The 18,545-nt window shown below is 40.7% G+C and overlaps 2 protein-coding genes across 9 annotated transcripts in view; both read right to left on the bottom strand.

Annotated features, from left to right (window-relative positions):
- LOC310743932 (uncharacterized protein) overlaps positions 1-18,545 on the bottom strand; it is a 419,281-nt gene that overhangs the window by 36,625 nt on the left and 364,111 nt on the right. The window lies entirely within an intron of this gene.
- The window catches only part of DOCK4 (dedicator of cytokinesis 4), a 250,389-nt gene continuing 238,937 nt past the window's right edge, over positions 7,094-18,545 (bottom strand). For 2 of the 8 annotated variants that reach the window (XM_083574286.1, XM_083574288.1), the window contains 7 exons: positions 17,851-17,932; positions 17,526-17,635; positions 16,438-16,605; positions 13,782-13,854; positions 13,063-13,176; positions 11,254-11,315; positions 7,094-10,390 (listed from right to left, as the gene is read on the bottom strand). In XM_083574286.1, the coding sequence (XP_083430412.1) occupies positions 9,965-10,390; positions 11,254-11,315; positions 13,063-13,176; positions 13,782-13,854; positions 16,438-16,605; positions 17,526-17,635; positions 17,851-17,932 (1,035 nt within the window). In that variant the 3' untranslated portion in view covers positions 7,094-9,964. The remainder of the gene's footprint in view (positions 10,391-11,253; positions 11,316-13,062; positions 13,177-13,781; positions 13,855-16,437; positions 16,606-17,525; positions 17,636-17,850; positions 17,933-18,545) is intronic. The other 6 variants (XM_083574287.1, XM_083574289.1, XM_083574292.1 and 3 more) reach the window with 3 other exon arrangements.

The raw sequence follows: 18,545 nt of genomic DNA, 5'->3' as shown, positions 1-18,545 counted from the left end.
TCATTTACTTGCGTTTTATCTTGCATTTTATTCTGCTAACCACCCTGAGGTTTTCTGATGAAGGGCGCTATACAAATTAAATTTGATAACGTTTAATAAGGCTGCAATCCCATACTCATTTTTAGAGCCATTGTGTACACTCTGAGCCACTCCAGACAAGCGCGGACAAGGAACTCAGCCATTGTTATTTATCATTACTGTAACTTCATCTATTTGCTACCTCCACTTCACCATAAGGTCCTAGGATGGGTCACAGCATTAAATAAAACCAAAATTTAAAACAACTTTGGCCTCGCCTAGGATTTTAGGCAACAAGAAAAGGATCTAGAGCCAAGGTGTTTGGCTGGGAACATGATGTAAAATGGTGGCATACCTTGGCTCTCCTGACAACACTCCACCACAGCCCTGTTAGGTAGACTGATATAATTGTGCCCACCTTACAGATGGAGAAGACCGAGGCTTCTTACAGATGGAGAAGACTGAGGCTCAGGGGATAAGAGCTTGGCTAGGGGCCACCCAGTCCTAGTGTATTCATTAGGGATTCCTGACATCCTTGTAGCCAGCACCTTGCACCAGCTCCTGCTATGTCCTACAGTACTGTTAACTATTTACTGTGTTTTTTGAATGCACGCAATTGTTTTCTGTTTCTAGGTATGGGTCCAAACCATTCCATTGTCATGAGAACCTATTTTACAAAAGCACACGAAGGGTTACATGCTTAGAAGGAATGTATTTATCCTGCATCCCATTAAAAGAGTTCTGAATCATTTCCCCTTATACATGTATTTTAAGGGTGTATAATTAACTGGCTACAAGTTGTTAGGCAGCTGATGAAGTGTGAACCAACCAGTGATTTATTTTCCTTTATTTACATTTTTTTTGTCCCTACAACTCACCGAAATGACAGCAGGATGTTTTTCACCCTCTGCTTACTTCACCAGATTAAGAAGTGATTTGTGAGGCCATTTTTAATTCTTCCGATCTCATTCAAACCAAGTATCCGGGGGTCATAATCAAAAGATAATAGGTGCTAAAATGCAGGACACCACTTTTGACAAATATTGCCTAAATTGAATAGCCTCTGACCATGCTGTCAGCTGAACATTTGGTACCACTTCTCAGCTTACATTAGAAGGGGGGGTTAGAGAGAAAATATGTGCAGCTTGCTTTTCTGTGAAACACATCTGTCACGGTGGCAATGCTGCCAGAGCCATGTTATTGTGTTATGCAAAATGTCACCTCGTAGTCTCTCAAAATTCTGCAGTTGAGAATGGTCATGGGTGGAATGGAAAGCAAAAGTATTCTGAAGATGGAACCTTCCCCTATGCATGTTCTCAGAGTTCTCAATCATATAGAGAGCCTGAAGAGGGCAGACTCTGCTCTTCAGACCTTTACCCCAACAAATATTCGAGAATAGTGGGCGCATAATGTCAATCGCTTGTGCTACAATATATGCAAACCATGTATTGAAAACACAATCCTAGGAACAGTAGATTGTCAAGGGGGTGGGAACTGTCGCTCTGTGAAGGGTAAACTATGTTTCCCAAGATTATTGCAGGGAGGTCATTGCTTCAAATTCATGGTTTCTAAACAGCTAGGGTTTTGCACTCTCAAGTGGGTCTCACTGCCCATGTAGATCCCCTCCCAAGGCCAGTTAAAAAATTAGAAATAAGCTGCTATTGTTGTGTAAAACCATGTAGACTCTTTTATTTCCAGTCTTCCGTAGTTAAAGTTGTTTTTTTATACTGCAAATACAGCGATCTGCTTTTCAAAAGTGGCCCAAAACATTTCATTGTGCTTCAATATGTTTAGCCGCAGAGTAGAATTCAGTTTTTATACTGGTTATTCCAGCGTTTTAACTTAATGGAACGTGGCCTGGGAAAATTGGGTATTACAAAAAGTTAAGCTTTTTTCCCCCCTCTCCCACCTGGAAATGAAGAGCACCTGTTTGCCCACTGCATTAAGTCAGAGGAGCATGGGTATGATTTCAGAGATTACTGGAGGTAAAACGGGGATACAGAAGCAGGGCTAGAATTGCCAGCAGGAAAACAGAACAGGGGAGGTGCAACGGTTTTATGAATCCAAATGTAAAAGGTTGCTTTGTTTGGAAAGAGGCAAACAGGGAAAAATTAGTAAGAGGTACATTGGGATGTATAAGCACAGTAATAAGCATCTGGGTGAGATTCTGAAAGGACAAATGGCACCAAAGCATTTCTCAAACCATCCAGAAACAATTAAGCTGTGTAATTATAGAGCGCCAGTGTGATTAGACTCCTGCAAAATTTCCTGGATGGACATTTGTCCTAAAAGCAGGCACACCATGGGAGAGGACGATAGCAACCGTTTCTCTTCTTCTGCCTCCGCCACCATCTCTCTAAGCAGCAGAAGCATATGCAGGACCATTATTATCTGCATTCATAAATAAAACAATTCCTTTTCAGCACAATAACACAATGCTGGTTAATCAAAACATTTCTCCGAGCAAACAGCATTGAGGGAACAAATATAATTATTTCAAAGTCAACAACCAGAAACGCAGCAGAGCTACTAGCATGACTAAAATGGGCTAAGGAAGGGATTGTCTTGCTTCGCTTACTCAGGGCTATAGGGCTTCCTTTGGGAATGCAGAGGGCTTGCTTAATTAAGGGCTTTTGGAGAGTTCAGATCTATTTACGACCAGGTAAATGGCAGTGTTTGGCGTTTGCTCCCACATGGGACAGTGAAAGCCACAAACTTGGACAAATTCTCAGCACGGTGACTACTCACCCTGATGACTATGTTCAGTGCTTTTCCTCCAGAAGTACTCAAGGGTCCGCAGTACCAGCACCTATTTTTGTTGTAATTTAAAAATGTGACACTTACTGTAGCCACTTTGTGGTGAGTAGCGCAGTGCACCTCTCTCATTTTGGTTAAAAAGTGTGACACTTAATGTAACAGTACTGGCTCCTATTTTTCTAGGGGGAAAAGCACTGTCTACAATTGGAGACAGCATGCTTCTGAATACTAGTCTCTAGATACCTCAAGAGGGGAGAGTAGTGTTGGAGTCAGGCGTTGTGGTTTACAGAATCAGCCGCCTCAACAACAAAGCCAAGGAAGTTTGACTGTAAATGTTTCCAATAGATATTGGCGCTCTCTGCAAAGGAAGTTATGCAGTTCTCAGAATGATCTTCAGAATCTGCTACTAACAGCTTTCTTTGTCCCCCTTATCCTGTGACCTATTGGAAAATTGCACAGGAGATTTGAAGTTAAAAACTGACAGCCCCTATGCCTGCTACCTGTTAACCTTTGGATAGAAGTGCTGGTAGCGTTGGCTGGAGTCCTGTTTGGTTTAAATAATTGTGAATAAAAAAGGTTGATCAAAATGGAGAGCAGAATGTTGTGGCCTCGGTATGGAGCGGTGCCTCTTACTAGTGAAAAATCTCAACTAGGGGGTCTGAGCCAGTTTGAAGGTTCCCTTCACTTGCATATAAACAACTCCGAAGCAAGTTACATGAAAGACCAACTTAGTAATGACAGTGCCACTAACGTATCAGCAGAGTGCAGCAAAATATTGTCATTCCTCACCCCACCCCGCCAAATCATTTTCGGATAAACAGAACACATGAAATGCACACTAATGGTGCCAATCCTAACAGTAAATCCTATGAAGCAAAACATGTACTTAAGTTGACAACAGATACTTCCATAGTTCACGAACTGTATCACAGAAGTCATTAACAGTTACGGTTATTTATCTTCTAATTTGTTTTTCTTTTTTAAACAACAACAACTCCTCGTTATTTCACTGTTCCAGATGTTACAGCAGTTAGCATACTCAAAGACAAACCGGCTGGTATTTAATTATTGTTGCTGACATTTAACAATATGAAATGAAATGAAAGCCTGAATATTCTAATACATTCCATGGATAGTCTCTAAAAATGCTTGAAAGTCACCAGGTAGTTTGTGAAGCTGCATGTGTAAGGAATACACCGCACACCATTCAAATACAAGCCTTTCAATCTGAGGGTGGTGTTGCATACACAATACATTTAAAAACACACTTTTTTAAAAAAACAAGTCTGAATAATAACTTGCTTCAGTACTTCAGTCTTTCAGTGCACGTCTGTTGTTGCGGCTATACAAACAAGAATCCAAGTGATGTCAGTTATACCTAATGAGGTGAAAACTTAGGATATCTTCAATGTCACAGCAGCCAAACTTTTCATTTTAGAGCAAGGTCAAAACAGCAGCGACAGCGTTTTCCTCCATTCAAGCTGTATCCTCTTTTAGGGGAAGGGCTTGTTCCACACACCTTTTCTGGAAATAATACTCTAGGACGCTACATGGCTCAAATCTGCCTTATTGGCCTTGCCCAACCAAGCAGCGGGTGCAACTTTTAATGAGTGAAATGGTTGCTAAAGAGTTTGTTGCAACGCTTCCATTACCTCTCCTCCCAATTTCCCATTTCTTTCTCTTTTTTTTAGCAAAATGACAAAGTTTTAAAAATAGGTATTTATTACAGAAAGAGGCTTGCTCTTGCTTGTTTGTTTTCTCTTTCTCTGTCTAGCAAGGTCGCCAAACTAAACCAAACACACAAAAAAGCTCCTCAGAGTAGGAAACACTCCCTGTTGCTGCTCTGAACATGCTCAGAACCAATGCATTGATTCTGATAGGTCTGTGTTACCCCACAGGGCTGTTTTTGATGCCCCCAGCATCTGTTGTAGCAGCTCCTTCATAACAACAGACTTTACCTACCAGCTGCCCAATCAGTCACCTGCTCTTTTGGCTTGGGGGCTTTGCACTGCTCAGCTGGTCCTAACACAGTAGTAAAGCTACGTCCAAGAGCTGATGGCCAGAGGACAGGAGATTGACACACATGCCTCTGTAAATTCAAGGCAGTATAAAAAGGGGTGTGGCTTTGACATTTTGAGGATTATTTTTTAATTGCCTGATGTTCTCAATGGGGGCCTGTGCTTCCATCTGAAGTAACAGCATGCCTGGATAGCTCAGTTGGTTAGAGCGTGGGGCTGATAATGCCAAGGTTTTAAGTTTGATCCCCATATGGGGCAACTGTATATTCCTGCATCGTAGGGGGTTGGACTAGATGATCCTCAGATCCCTTTCCAACACTACAATTCTATGATTCTGTGACCATCTAGAGCCCCCATCAAGACCATTAAGTCCAGAGTTCAAAATTACCTAGCTGCACCACTGCTGGTGGACGTATATGAGCAGCGCTTCTGTAGTTGGTTTGTTCATTTATTTGGTTAATGAAAGGTGCTCTCCTTTCTGCCTTTTGTGTGTGTGTGTGTGTGTGTGTGTGTGTGTGTGTCCGTCCTACAGGTGAAGAGGAAAACAGTCTGTGAGGAACTAAATAAGGGGAAACCAGAGGAGGTGGTAAAACTAAGCAAAATTTACAAAATGACAAGATGCTCACACGGGAGCAGGGATTTTAAAGTCCTCCTGCACACATAATTCTGCAAGAGACTGCACTGTTTCCCAGAAGCACAAATAAAAGCTTTAATTTGTTCTTTAAAAAAACAACTAAACTCAATATGTACAAACACTTCTTTGCCACCTAAAAAGCTGTTAACTATAAAATGCTTGGTCTGTAGTGAACTGAACAAGTTAGGGAAATTAGGAGCAGGCTGCCTTTAATATTTCTAGTTGTTGGTTGTTGTTGTTTTTAAAAAAGGATCACCTTCAACCCCTTTATAAATGAAACTGTAAACTTACGTTTGATGTGCAACACTTATTAGGGTTGGATCTACAGATTTAAAGAACACTAAGAAAAAAATTATATAGCTATTAATGCATATTTCCATGGACAGCGTCCCCTGGTGTAAATTTTATAACACACTTTAATGTTATACTGTACTGTAATTGACCTGTGTAGCTGAGTCCTATGTGTTGTGACAGCATTTGCCAGATTTTAGACACTTGGTTAAACATAGGTGTTGTTTACTGTATAGTCACTTCTTGAAAATCTAACAAAAAGGTAAAAAAGGTAAAAAAAATGATACGAGGAGAATTCTGTCGCTTCTCACCAGCATTAGCAAGATATATACTTTTATCAGTGGTGTTGTGCAAGAAGAACAGAGTGCATGAATCACAGAGCAGGAGTGATACTATCTGCTGAAAGAGAAGGATAATTGATAGATCTTCCCCTTGCTCTGGCAGCTGAATTTGACAATAACAAGTCTTTCAAGTATTACTGTTGTTTGTGACATATTAGCTCAGAGGAAGACAGAGATTTGGAAAAGAAAAATTAGTGGAAGCTGAATCATTCTTTTCTTGATCATTCTTTTCTATACTTCATGTTAGGAGTTTAAATGAAAATGCTTCTTTTGCAAGAGTGTTCACATTAAAAAAAGAAAAAGTAAATAAAGCTAAAGGCTGGATTGCAGATGGCTGCAAACACAGATGGAAATTAATAGTTAAGGCTCCATGTGTTTAGCAAAATTAACCTATGTAGTAAAAGCACCACTGAGTTCAATGGAGCTTATCCATTTAACTATGCAGAGGATTCTTGCAGTCATGCCATGCGACTAATCAGAGACACAACTGGTCCGTCTCCCCAGTGAAATCCGAAAAGCTGCTGGTGCTTTAGGGCTGTCCTTGAGAACCTGGCTGCGAGAGCTGTCATGATGAGTTCCTGCACTTTGCTACCGGAAACCCACCACAACACCCCTGCTTTTCATACTGACATTTTTGCCACATGCCTCCCTGCTATTAGAAAAGACATGCTATGGCAGGATATGCTGTGACCTGCAGTCTAGCGATGAAATACGATGATGAGATGGATAGAAAAGTATGATCTGCCCACAACAGACACACCTGCTAGGATAAAGATCTTTTGTTCCCTAGAGCAACTATGCATTTAATAGCCAATCAAATTATATTCTTTAAAAGCTCCCGGCAAATGTGTGAAAGCTATTATTGAGTTGAGTCGGCAGGGGCAGGGCAGACAAAGGAGACATGATCAGCAAAGAGATTGGTTCATTTTTCTCTCTCCTTTAAAACCAAAAATGAAGTTAGATCGAATACAGGATCTGAAACTTTAATTCCATGGCAAACTAATTTACAAACTCAGCACTCAGCAGAAAACAAATTGTACAATAAAGATCAATCAATTTTATTGTGTATTTACGGTTCTTCAGCAACCAGTATAACCATCTGTAAACAGAAACTACATTAAAAGTTTTGCTGTCAAGCAGACGTCAGTAATACGTGCACATGAGTAAAAATTTTGCTTACTGCCAAATATGTTTTAAAAACGGACTTGAGGAGCAAATAACACTGATTCAGGCTATGCTGAAGGACCAGGCAACACACTGATTCAGCTCTATGTATAAGATGGGAGAGGGATAAAAGTAGGTCTGTTATCCAGTTTGTGACACTTTATTTAAATTACAATACCTTTTTTTAAAAAAAACAGCATAAATATGTAAGCTAACAGCTTCAAAATTCTGGTTATGCAGACATGAAAATGTTATGATAAGCGAGAGCTAGTTCAAGAAATCTCAGGACTTCAAAATCAGCAACGTACAAAGCTAAAATTCATATGCTCCTTTTCCAGTTATAAACACTTTTGCTAAACATAGATATTTCAACATATATTAATATATTTTTCTGACATTCAAAGTTGTAGAGTCAATATGGCAGAATTATTGTTAAAAGCACATATGTACAAATATTTTTCCCCGTGCCCCCCCTTACATAAAGTATTTGGCATAATTATAACAATCTTACTGCATACACAACTGTCTGGTTTTTCTTTTTCACATAGTTGTACTCCTTATTAAAATTAACCAGTTATGTACAAAAATACTCGAACATTTATTATAGAAAACCTCTATAGCTACCATTAGCAGCATATACCTGCTGAAGGTTTCGTTGAGGGAATATAAAAAGTGGTCACCATGTTGCAGAGTTAAGCTATCAACAAAGCAAACTGTTAAATCAACACACACAACACACTTCCCAACAAAAGAGGGAGATAACTTTTGAACGGTATGATTGAAAAATACAGATCATACGTATCGGTTGTCAAACAGATGTTGCAAACAGTACATAAAATGGGATGGGGAGTGGAGAAGAGATAGAAAAATTGCTTATACAAGGTGATTTAATCTGTGGTCCTAGAACTGAGTACGAAATTTCAAACAGATCTACGGGAGCTTTCGAGTGAAATGCCACCTAGAACGTCATCCGGCAAGAGTAAGGGCACTTCAACACAGAATGTTCTGCAGGGACTTGGGCTGCGATCCGGAATGTCTATTTGCAGACAAGTGTTTCTGATTTACTCACTGAGGGGTCCGTTTTCCTTTTTTCAGACCACAGTTCCTCACCCTCCTGAGGCTCCCTTCATGTTTTGGGAGTGGAATGTACAGCAACAGAACGGAAAGGCGGCCCAGCTTTGGGGAGACTGGAATGTGCCGTGCTTTTGGGGGAATGCAGACCTTGCGCAAAGTGTCTCCACTCTGAGCAGCCTCCTTTGCTGGACAGATTTCCAAAGGCAATTTCGCAAGTTGCACTTGGGTAGAGATACCGCGATGATTTTAAATGGCACACGTTTGCAATCGCTTGCGGCTGCTTCCTTTTTCATATATAAAATACGCAGAAGCAGGGAAATGTTGAGTCTCCCGCCTCTGTGCATTTTGAATGCCTTTTCAAACAATGTGGCATGTCACCAATTTTGTCCTCTCTTTACAAGAGGACAGATTGTGGCATGAGAAGCTGCCCTGTCTGGAATGAACATGAGCTATGGAGGAGTCTACACAGCTGGTTGTCAGGAACTGAGCAAGGGGTGAGGGACTTGTAGGGAAAGGTACCCGCCTTTACCCAGATATTTCCTAAGCTTTCTGTTGTACAGTGCAGTATGCAGTCTGGAGGCTTAAAGGCTGCCAAATGGGCAAGATGGTTGATTGGGAGAAAGAAAGGAAAAAAGAAAAAATTCACTATTAAAGCCTGAATCCTGATTTATAGTTCTGATGTTTCACCCACAGTTAATTCCCCCCTGCAATTATTTTTCAGGAACACTTATTTGCACCCAGTTGTTTTCTTTGCATTTACTAATTTTACAGCGCTGACAATGGCCATTTCAGATCACAATGAAAAGGACACAGTCATTTGAGATACTAGAACACTTCAAAGGTTAGTTCCCTCCTCTGAAAACACACAATTTTTAATGTGCAGGCAAAAATTCTACAACCAGCTGTCCATGGGAATTTTTTTTATCAGCAGCTATATGGAATTATGAAGTAAACTGGAAAATGTAGGCCATGTTGACAGATCATTGCCAAAGTGCTGAAAATGTCATTTTTTAAAAAGTATGAAAATGTATATACATATGCTTTACAAAATGTGCCAAAAGAAAGTAACCCCAAACAAAGTGTTTTGTTTCATGAACTCAGCAACAACAATATCCTCATGATTTTCCAATGCAGTTATAAGCACTTGACCCATAATCACTTTTGTTCATGTACATGTATTAATAAACAGGTTCAAAAGTGGTAAGGGAACAGTCTCCAAAATGTTCACAAAAAGTAGAAATGAAACTATCTTGTTACAGGAACATGCCTTGGTTTTATATATTAAGTTTAAATCATATTATTCCGCATGCTCTAAGAAGTACAGGGAATTACGTTAAAGGAAGTTGTGGAGGGGAATTATAGTTTCACTTAAAGTATTTTGGGGGAGAAATGAACTTCAGATTCAAACTGGTATGCATTCATATCTGCTGTACCTAATATTAACGAAATCATTTCAGTCCTGTTTCTTGCAATTATCTGGCATTCTAGGTTAGTACTTTTCATCTGCCAAAAATACGCAACATAATATTAAGCAGTTAAAAAAAGAAAAAAGAAAACGACTGGAAAGAATATTTGTGAAAAATATTAAAGTGCCTATGTTAGATGTGTGTGGGGTAGTTTTTTTCCACTTAAGTCATTACAAAAAAAATGACCCTCTCTTTAAAAAGTTATAACTGAGACACTTTCCGCGGAAGAGGCCTGGGCCGAGGGACCTGTTCAGTTCTCTTGCTACTGTTTTCCAGATTGTTTGGTCGGACCAGCATGGGTTTGGGTGGCAGAGCTGGTGGATCTGTAGGGATGGGGATGGAAAGACTGTGAGGTAGCGGGACAGGGCGCCTCAGTGTCCGCTCATAAACGCTGTAAGGTGGCGGAGTCTTGCTCTCTTTTCTCACGGGCTCTTCGGACATGTTGCAGTTAGAAATAGGTACTGGGTGCTCCATGACTTGAGTTTCAAAGCCGGACGTCTCAGACGTGCTACACCGACTGAGGGAGGAGATGCCACTGCTGTAGCTTCCAGACAAGACTGGGGAGTTGGAAATGAGTCCCGAGGAATGGTAGTCCACAGGAGATGGAGTAAACGATTGTATTGAACCCTGGGTAAAAAGAAAAGGAATTAGTCCCCCACCACCACCACCAAAAAAAAAGAGGAGGTAGAGGAGGAAAGTATTTCTCTGAAGAAAACATGCTAAATTATGGATAAATGTTCCTTCGCAACAAGTACTGGGTTCCGTGTGATATGGTGCACTGAAATTCTGCAGCTACCAGAAACGCAGGGCAGTTTTCTCATTTTGCACCTTCAAAACCAGAAGCTGAGCAGAGCTCTTGTTTATCACTACGTGCCCATTCGCTAGCAATGCTATAAACGCCTCTAGGATTAATGGTAGCACTGTGCCCTCTAATGCCAGATATGAGTACTTTCACGACAAATCTGCAGACTGTAATGCTGAATCTGCTTCCCAGAATTAAACCTTTAGACTTTTCAGATCTCAGAAACAGGCAGTGGCAATACAAGATAGGAGAAGCAATTCTGTATAACAATTGCCACTGCATATATCTTTCAAGAGAAGTAACAGTATTTGTAGGCATTGGGTATAAAATAAAAACACATGAGTTGTTCTGTGTTCACTCCAGCTTATGGCCACTGTCTTCTGAAAGCATAGGACCAACTTGCTGCTACAGACACTGGCACAGTCATAACAATAAATAAACTATATGCTGATTTTTTTTATTTATTGCCTTGTAACCTAACCTCTCTAAGCTGTTTTAATAAAAAGGAAACACGAATGTGCTGGTTTCAAGGGCTAAGCTTTTATGATATGAGTTACCCTCAAAACATTAAGATTCTGAAGGCAATATGCATGCTAGAATATGTGTCAATATTACAAGGAGAAAAGAAAAGCATCGTATTGTAAACAGGAAGAAACACAAAATAGTTGAAATTCCATTTAGCCACTACCTTCATTGGTGATCTTCCAGCAGGAGAAGGGGAAACTGAGGTTAGGTGTCGAGGTGATGCTGCTAAAAAAAGGGAGAATTTAACAGATTTGAGAATTCTATTGTAATGAGAATAATAATGAAGCTTAAAATGGACATATCAAAGCTTACACACATGCATAGACACTATGATAAAAAGTTGGTGAATTACGACAGTCTTTGTGGGCGTGGTGTTTTTTACTCCCCTATTTTCCTCATTTTGTGTTATTTTTTTCCTTTTTGTAGCAGCTTTTAACTTGCTGACAGAATGATATAGTATGTATTTATTTATGTATAAGTGTTGCTTGATAATAACATGATGACCAGTCATTATAGTCCATATTCATCATTTACTTTCCTTTAAAAACAAACCTAGGCTTTGTCCTCAGACCCCCATGGAAGCAACTCCGCAATGCAAGGATCTTGCCCCCCGCCTCCATTACCATAAAAGTCAGCAACCCACAGTTCTTGCTTTTCACCTTTGCAGCTCCAGACAGAGAGCACTGATAGAACTTTTCAACCCAGCGGCTTCTCTTATCTGCAAAAGCCCTCGAAGAACGGAGGAAAACACGTCCTCTTATTTCCCCCTCTCCAGTTGCACTGAGGACTCATAAAATATCTCTCCAGGCTGGAGGCACCAGGCTATCTCCAATAGCAACACAACATAAGCAACACAATTGTGTGCGCGTGTTTGGACAAACAGGTAGTTGAAAAAGAGCAGGCAGTGGCAAGAAATATGGGACCCATTGCAAAAACAAAGACAAAAAACTAGCCTGCAGGCCCTCTGGCAACATCCCTGTGCCTGTTTCCCACCTTCCTAGTCCCTTCCAGATCCTTGAAAAATAACCTCTTCCCAGTCTGCTTGCCTTGTCCCTCTTCAAGCCATCTATTGCTCTACTGGGCTGGGAACATTTGGCAGCTGGCTATCATGATCTCTTCTCATGGCGCGTCTCCTAGCCATGCAGCTCCTGGACCTACCCATCCTGGTTTCTCAGATGAAACCTGAGCTGAATTCAGCCTGTGGCAGACCATTCCCTTGCCTGGTACTAGATAATGTTAACAGAGAAATATGAGGGCTCCCTTGGACAAAAACCAAGGACACCAGCCAGGAATACCAGAGCAAAACAGCAGCCAGTAGGCTTGGTCTTTATTGAAGACTGTCACAACAGGACTCCCACCTGCAACAAGGTGGAACAAGATGGAACCCCAAACAAAAGAACCCCCAAACTTTTATTAGCTGCTAATCCCCATGTTACACCCCCCCAAATACATCACGCATACATCATGGTTACATCATGAAAGGGGAGGTCTGGTGGCAGTAATCTGAGCATCCTGGACCCTGCCCCATGGTTCTCCTTGCCCTCCACCAAACACCCCTGTTTCCCTGCCAAGTTAATCACACCCATTTGTCTTCATCTGGGTTTGTTATTTGTGGAAGGGCTACCTGTCTAGCACTCAGGTATCAGGATGCCAGGGATTATCACTCAGGCAGAGGGGCTGCTGAGTAGCTGAGCTCACATGTCTATATGAATTTCTGAAGTTTCCCCAGTGAGCCAGTACATAGATACATTTATCTGTGAATTGTTACATTTGGTATTGTGCAAGCAAAGGCCCTTTGAATAGATAGGAAGAAACTGTGATGAAGTGTTTTGTGAGGACAAGTCACAAAAGTGATTGTGCTGATTTTGGTAGTGGGCTGCATGTGCATGATATCTGCTGGAGGGGCAACCCCCCCCCCAACCTATACATAAATTCCTGCAACAATAAGAACAGTTGTGATGTATCCACATACCAGTTTGCGTGGGGCGTGGGGGCACAGGAGGAGACATAAGCTTTGCACTCTCTGACATGTTCCTGGCTTCCTTCCCGCTGTCCAGGCTCCAGCTGCTGGGAGTGCTGTTTACAGCTGGATAAAGATGACAAAAATCAGCATTGGTATTCTAAGCTGTCGAAAGTTAAACGACATATAAGCCAGTTTTTAAAAGTTGGCTACAAATTCTCGATTCAAGCCCCTAGAGCGAATTTACTCTGTAGCTTCCAGGTTAAGGGTTATCTTTCAAGGACACAGCCTCTCTTCTGCCTGAATCTACTGAGGAAGCCATTGTTTCACATTTTATTTAGACTCACTATTTCATCTTAACTGAACACCACTGTGGTATTTAACTGGAATCTATATAGTGCTGAATGCAAAATTGATTACAGTCGTGTATATATCTATTAGGTAGTATCTGAATAAATCATACTTACGAAATCAATAAAAATCAATCCATTAGCTTATAATCATGACTAAGTTACAGTAAGTCCTTTATTTCAATGGGTCTCCTATGAAGATGACTAAATGGGGTGTCACCCATTATATATATTATATTACACTGTAACACTACATTGAATATTATTTCTGCTTGACAACTTTTCATTATTGTGCACTGCTTTACTTTTTTCTTATGAGAGCCACCACAGATATTTTACAGAAAGGTGAGATATGAATGTCAAAATAATGAAAATGCTTACCTTTCTCAGGACCAGACAAATTAGGATCGCTTCGGGGCAAAGCACCATCTCCAATGTGATTGAACAAAATTCTCTAAAAAATCACAACATTTTTATGACAGCATTTTTATTAAACCTTTAGATGTTTTTATTAAACCTTTATATGTTTGCAAATATAAAATTAAATTTGGGAATAAATTATCTTTAAAAAAAAACCCAGACTAAAGCATGATTGATATGGATTTTCTTTAATTATGAGTCCTAAGAGGGACAGCTATAAGACAAAAAACAGAGTAATTTAATTTAAATACCATGTACAAAACCAAAGGTCAGCTCTTTCTGCATTGAAAAACGAGGGATAATTAATCTGCAGAAGGGCTATGAATTGAACAGTGAAAAAATAAGGCATTCCCAAGGCTTGCTTTTTTTAAACCAGTGGAAGCTAAAATGCTTCTGATAACGTTCAAATTCAACTGCAGAAACTCTTGAGATCTTAAAAAATATGAAAAGAGCTTCCTGATTTTGGGGGGGAGGGGAGGGTCCTGCCTCTACTTAATAAAATATATATCTGATATAATCTGGGCAAATCCTATTCATACAACCACACTTGACTCACGTATAATACACCATTTTTCTAACCACCCAATGATACTGGGATTTTCTTAAGGACAGTTAGTAAAGAATATATTATATAATAATTACTATATGTCATTAAGAACTAGTTAGCAAAAGTCAACTGGGTGAATTTTACAATCTCCTTTGAAAATGATAGTTTGATAATAATTCAGATACAGTCATCAGATAAACCATTTAGACCAAGTTTGTGAAGGCAACAAAACAGAGTTTATTCTAGAATATAAAGTAACATCATTTAGTCAATGGTACCTATACAAAAAATCCCAAGGCAGTTCCCACATCTCCCTCCAGGGGCAATTACTGATTATTTACAAGAAGTGAGGCAAAGATGTACAAATGAAGTCTGAGTGAAGGTATGCACTTAAATTGAAGACTATAAAGTAGATTTAGATGTTTATATAGAAATAACATTAGCAGGTCCTGAAAGAGCTAGTGGAAAGGAAGAAAGCACCCATAAGGTCATTGGATGTGAATGCTAAACTACCAGTAATTTCCAATTTACAATGCAAGAGCCTAAATACTGGTTAAGCAAACGGGTCAAAATCAAGGTTAGCAAATGCAACATTTGCAAGAACTTCGGATCTTTTTTGTGGGAGAGTATACAGGGACCAGTCAAGGAACCAAAGTCACTAATAGATTAGCGGAAGCAAACTCATAAGACAAGAACTGCCAGATATCCAAGGCAAACAATACATTAACGAGAACAGGGAATCGTGGGGTACTTGCGAAGAAAGAAAAGGGAAAAAAGTGTGGCAACTACAATGAAGCTGGAGCAGACAGTAAGAGTATGCAAAGCTTTATCACTAGAAACATCGACATGCAGACACGTCAATTAGAAGATGGAGAATAAGCATGACAGGTCATGACAGCGCAGCCAACAGCCATATTCTCAGAACAGGAAACGATCAGACCCCCTTTCTGACCAGCCAAATGTGTCAGCAACTCGGTCTAACAGGCCAGCCTGTGAATTTGTTAAAAATGGGCAAATCTGAGTGGCGGCGGTAAAATATGGAAATAGTTTGACTACAGCCCATGTTGTACCACCATCGCGTCCCATGTTTACTAAATTCACCCCTTACAAAAACGAGGCACGTCGTTACCAAATAATGATTTTGTCCTGGTGTTGTGACGTAGGGAAGTACAGCAAAAGGCAAGCAGCATGGAAAGGAACCATGCAAATGGGCAGATTCCTGATCAGCCACCCTGAACATGAAGAAAGCTAGAATGATAGACTTGTCGCCCAAGTCTGGTCACCACTGTCAAGTGCTCTTAGTGAGGTTTCTATGGTCTGAAATGAATTACTGAAACTTCCAGGTCTGTTGTTTTTATTCTCCTGGGGCAAATGACCACTTGGATCTCAATATCCAGTGCTTTCTCTTATGTGGGTAAAAAAGGTAAAGAGACCCCTGACCATGAGGTCCAGTCGTGGCCGACTCTGGGGTTGCGGTGCTCATCTTGCTTTATTGGCCGAGGGAGCCAGCGTACAGCTTCCAGGTCATGTAGCCAGCATGACGAAGCCGCTTCTGGCGAACCAGAGCAGCACACGGAAACGCTGTTTACCTTCCCGCCAGAGCGGTTCCTATTTATCTACTTGCACTTTGACATGCTTTCGAACTGCTAGGTGGGCAGGAGCTGGGACCGAGCAACGGGAGCTCATCCCATCGCGGGATTCGAACCGACGACCTTCTGATTGGCAAGTCCTAGACTCTGTGGTTTAACCCACAGCGCCACCTGCGTCCCTTCTTATGTGGGTAGGTGGACCCAATTCTGAATGTGAGGCTACAGGGGAACTGCTATTGCCTCCAGCAATGACTTGGTGAACTGTGACAAAGCAGTAGGCCATTTCTCCCACCCCATATCCATGTCTCTAGTGACAGCCCAGAAGTCCCTTCGATGGTGATGTTCTATACCACAGGGCCACCACAAGAAAATGTCCTTCTCTTTGATTTAGTTTAAAGAGGTGACAGAGAAAAGGAACTGCTTGAGTCGTTATCTGCATAATATTTGCATGAGAAATAGGTGGGGGTTTTTTTCTACTTACCCTGTCGGGGGCTACACAGGTTGTTGACAGATTGTGAGACTTCCCTGTCAGGTAAGCCTCTGGGTGAGCAGATACTGGGCATATGTGCTCCTCAGGCTCCTTTGGTGAATCTCGGATGCATCGCGGAATAGAGGCCTCATTCCACTTGGCAAAGCAAGGGTTTGCAGGCTGGGAGCAAAAATGGTACAGTTCTTTCTTTGTGGCATGCACCAAAAGCCACTTTAACACAAGAACATTCCTCCAGGGGCCCATTTCCTGCCCTGGCTGCTCCAGCGGATGATAGAAAAGTTTAGGCTGATTCAAAAATAATGTTTGCTGTCGCTGAGTAAATGTCAGCTACAATGGCAACCAGCAAGTCATAACAAGACTAGAGGAGATCACATTATAGAACGACAGAGGAACTATTAAGCAAGAGCTTCCTATCGGAGAAAATGAATTACAAAGACCCACGGGACGTTCGTTTCTGAAGATCCTTTGAAACTGCAATAATGTTCTACCAACAGAGCCAAAACTCCACAAATCATAGGAAACCTGCTCCAAGGTTTCCCCAAGTCTCAGCATGAGAACTACATTGTTAATAGCATGGTGTGGTGATGGAATGGTCTACAGAGGTTTTCAAGAAATATGCCAAGGGTAAATGTGATCGTTAAAAAGAATGGCTGTCAATTATAAATAGCATTATGTAAATGGAAAACGGTAGGTACTTTGACCTTATGTTACAAGAACTTCCTATGTAAAGGAGTCTGCCCTGCTTTAAATGATAAAACAGTGACACTAAAGGAGAAAACAAAAACAAAAATCCTGGGCTTTCTTCATTCACAACACTTCTCTGCTATTCTTCAAGAAACTGCCATAATGAATCAAGCTAAGAAATTTAGGAGCTGAATTATTACTTACCCTAAAAGTAAACATCTAAGCACTATCATCTGATGAGGAAGACCAACAATGCTCAAAAGATCTACTGTATCTTTTACATGCACAAAAAGTAACCTGTTTGAATTCGGTAGGTAGGTCAATACCATTTCTGCCCCGCAGAAGCTCACTTGAGAGACAACTGCCCTCTCAAAGTCACCTTTAGCAATGCCTACCTGTGAAGACTCAGCAGGATTTGGGTAAATGGCACTACAAGGCCTCTCCCTTGGAGACAAACAAGAATTTTCTCTGGAATGTTTAAGCTTGTCAGACAACAGAGGCGAGCCTGGAACAAAAGAGAAACCTGCAGAATCAGTACAGTTCTCCTGACCTTCAGTTTGGTGTATTATTCTGGTGAGGCCACAATGGACAGAGACTCTACAGTGTCTTGCCTCGCACTGCAGAACTGCAAATGGTGTGATCGAGAAATGGGTTGCATTAAAATCATTTAGTAGTGCCCAGAAAGCTTCCGGAAGAAACTTTAGGTAATGAAGCACTAACCTCTGGCACTGGATGGAGCAGAGCTGGTCACATTAGGTGAAGCTGAATGAGTGGAACTCAGGCTTGAGGTAGATGGACTTGGCTGGAAATACAAGAGTCACAATATCTCAATGTCCTCATCATGTGACATGATGATAAACAGGTGAACAACAACATGATCTGATTCATGGTATGGTAGATTATGGAGAGGCTCAACATACAGGATCCAAGGCTTGACTTATTTAACAAATGATAAATTGCAGCAAATATATGATTGGGTGTTAAGCTGGTGACTGATGGTGCAATCCTGTGCATGTTTACTGAGAAGGTTTCAAAGGGATGTACCCAAATGTACTTGGTTGCAGCTGAAATTCACTTCTCACCCCAAAACCATAACCTCATCTTTTTGCACCGTTTATTGCCTTTACAAACCATACAGTAAAACTAGTAACTTTGTGTGTCAGGATTAACAGTGAGCCTTTTTTGTGTGATAGGAAGGAACATGAAAAGGCAGCAAACAATCAGAAACATTAACAAATGTACTCAACCTTTAAAGAATATTTTATTTACAGAAAAAATATTCTCATCTTGCACTTGCCACCCTAAATAAAACTAGCAAATTGGTCCATAATAAAATACTAAAAATGAAAAAATGTGTTTTTGAATGTTATCCATAGAAAATTATTTCTGGTTGCTAAACTGATGACCCTTGGGAT

Source organism: Podarcis filfolensis (genome assembly GCF_964270895.1).
Source record: "Podarcis filfolensis genome assembly, chromosome: 10".
Taxonomy (NCBI): Eukaryota; Metazoa; Chordata; class Lepidosauria; order Squamata; family Lacertidae; genus Podarcis; species Podarcis filfolensis.
Note: the sequence above shows the minus strand (reverse complement) of the source record. Positions and strands in the feature narration are given on the sequence as shown.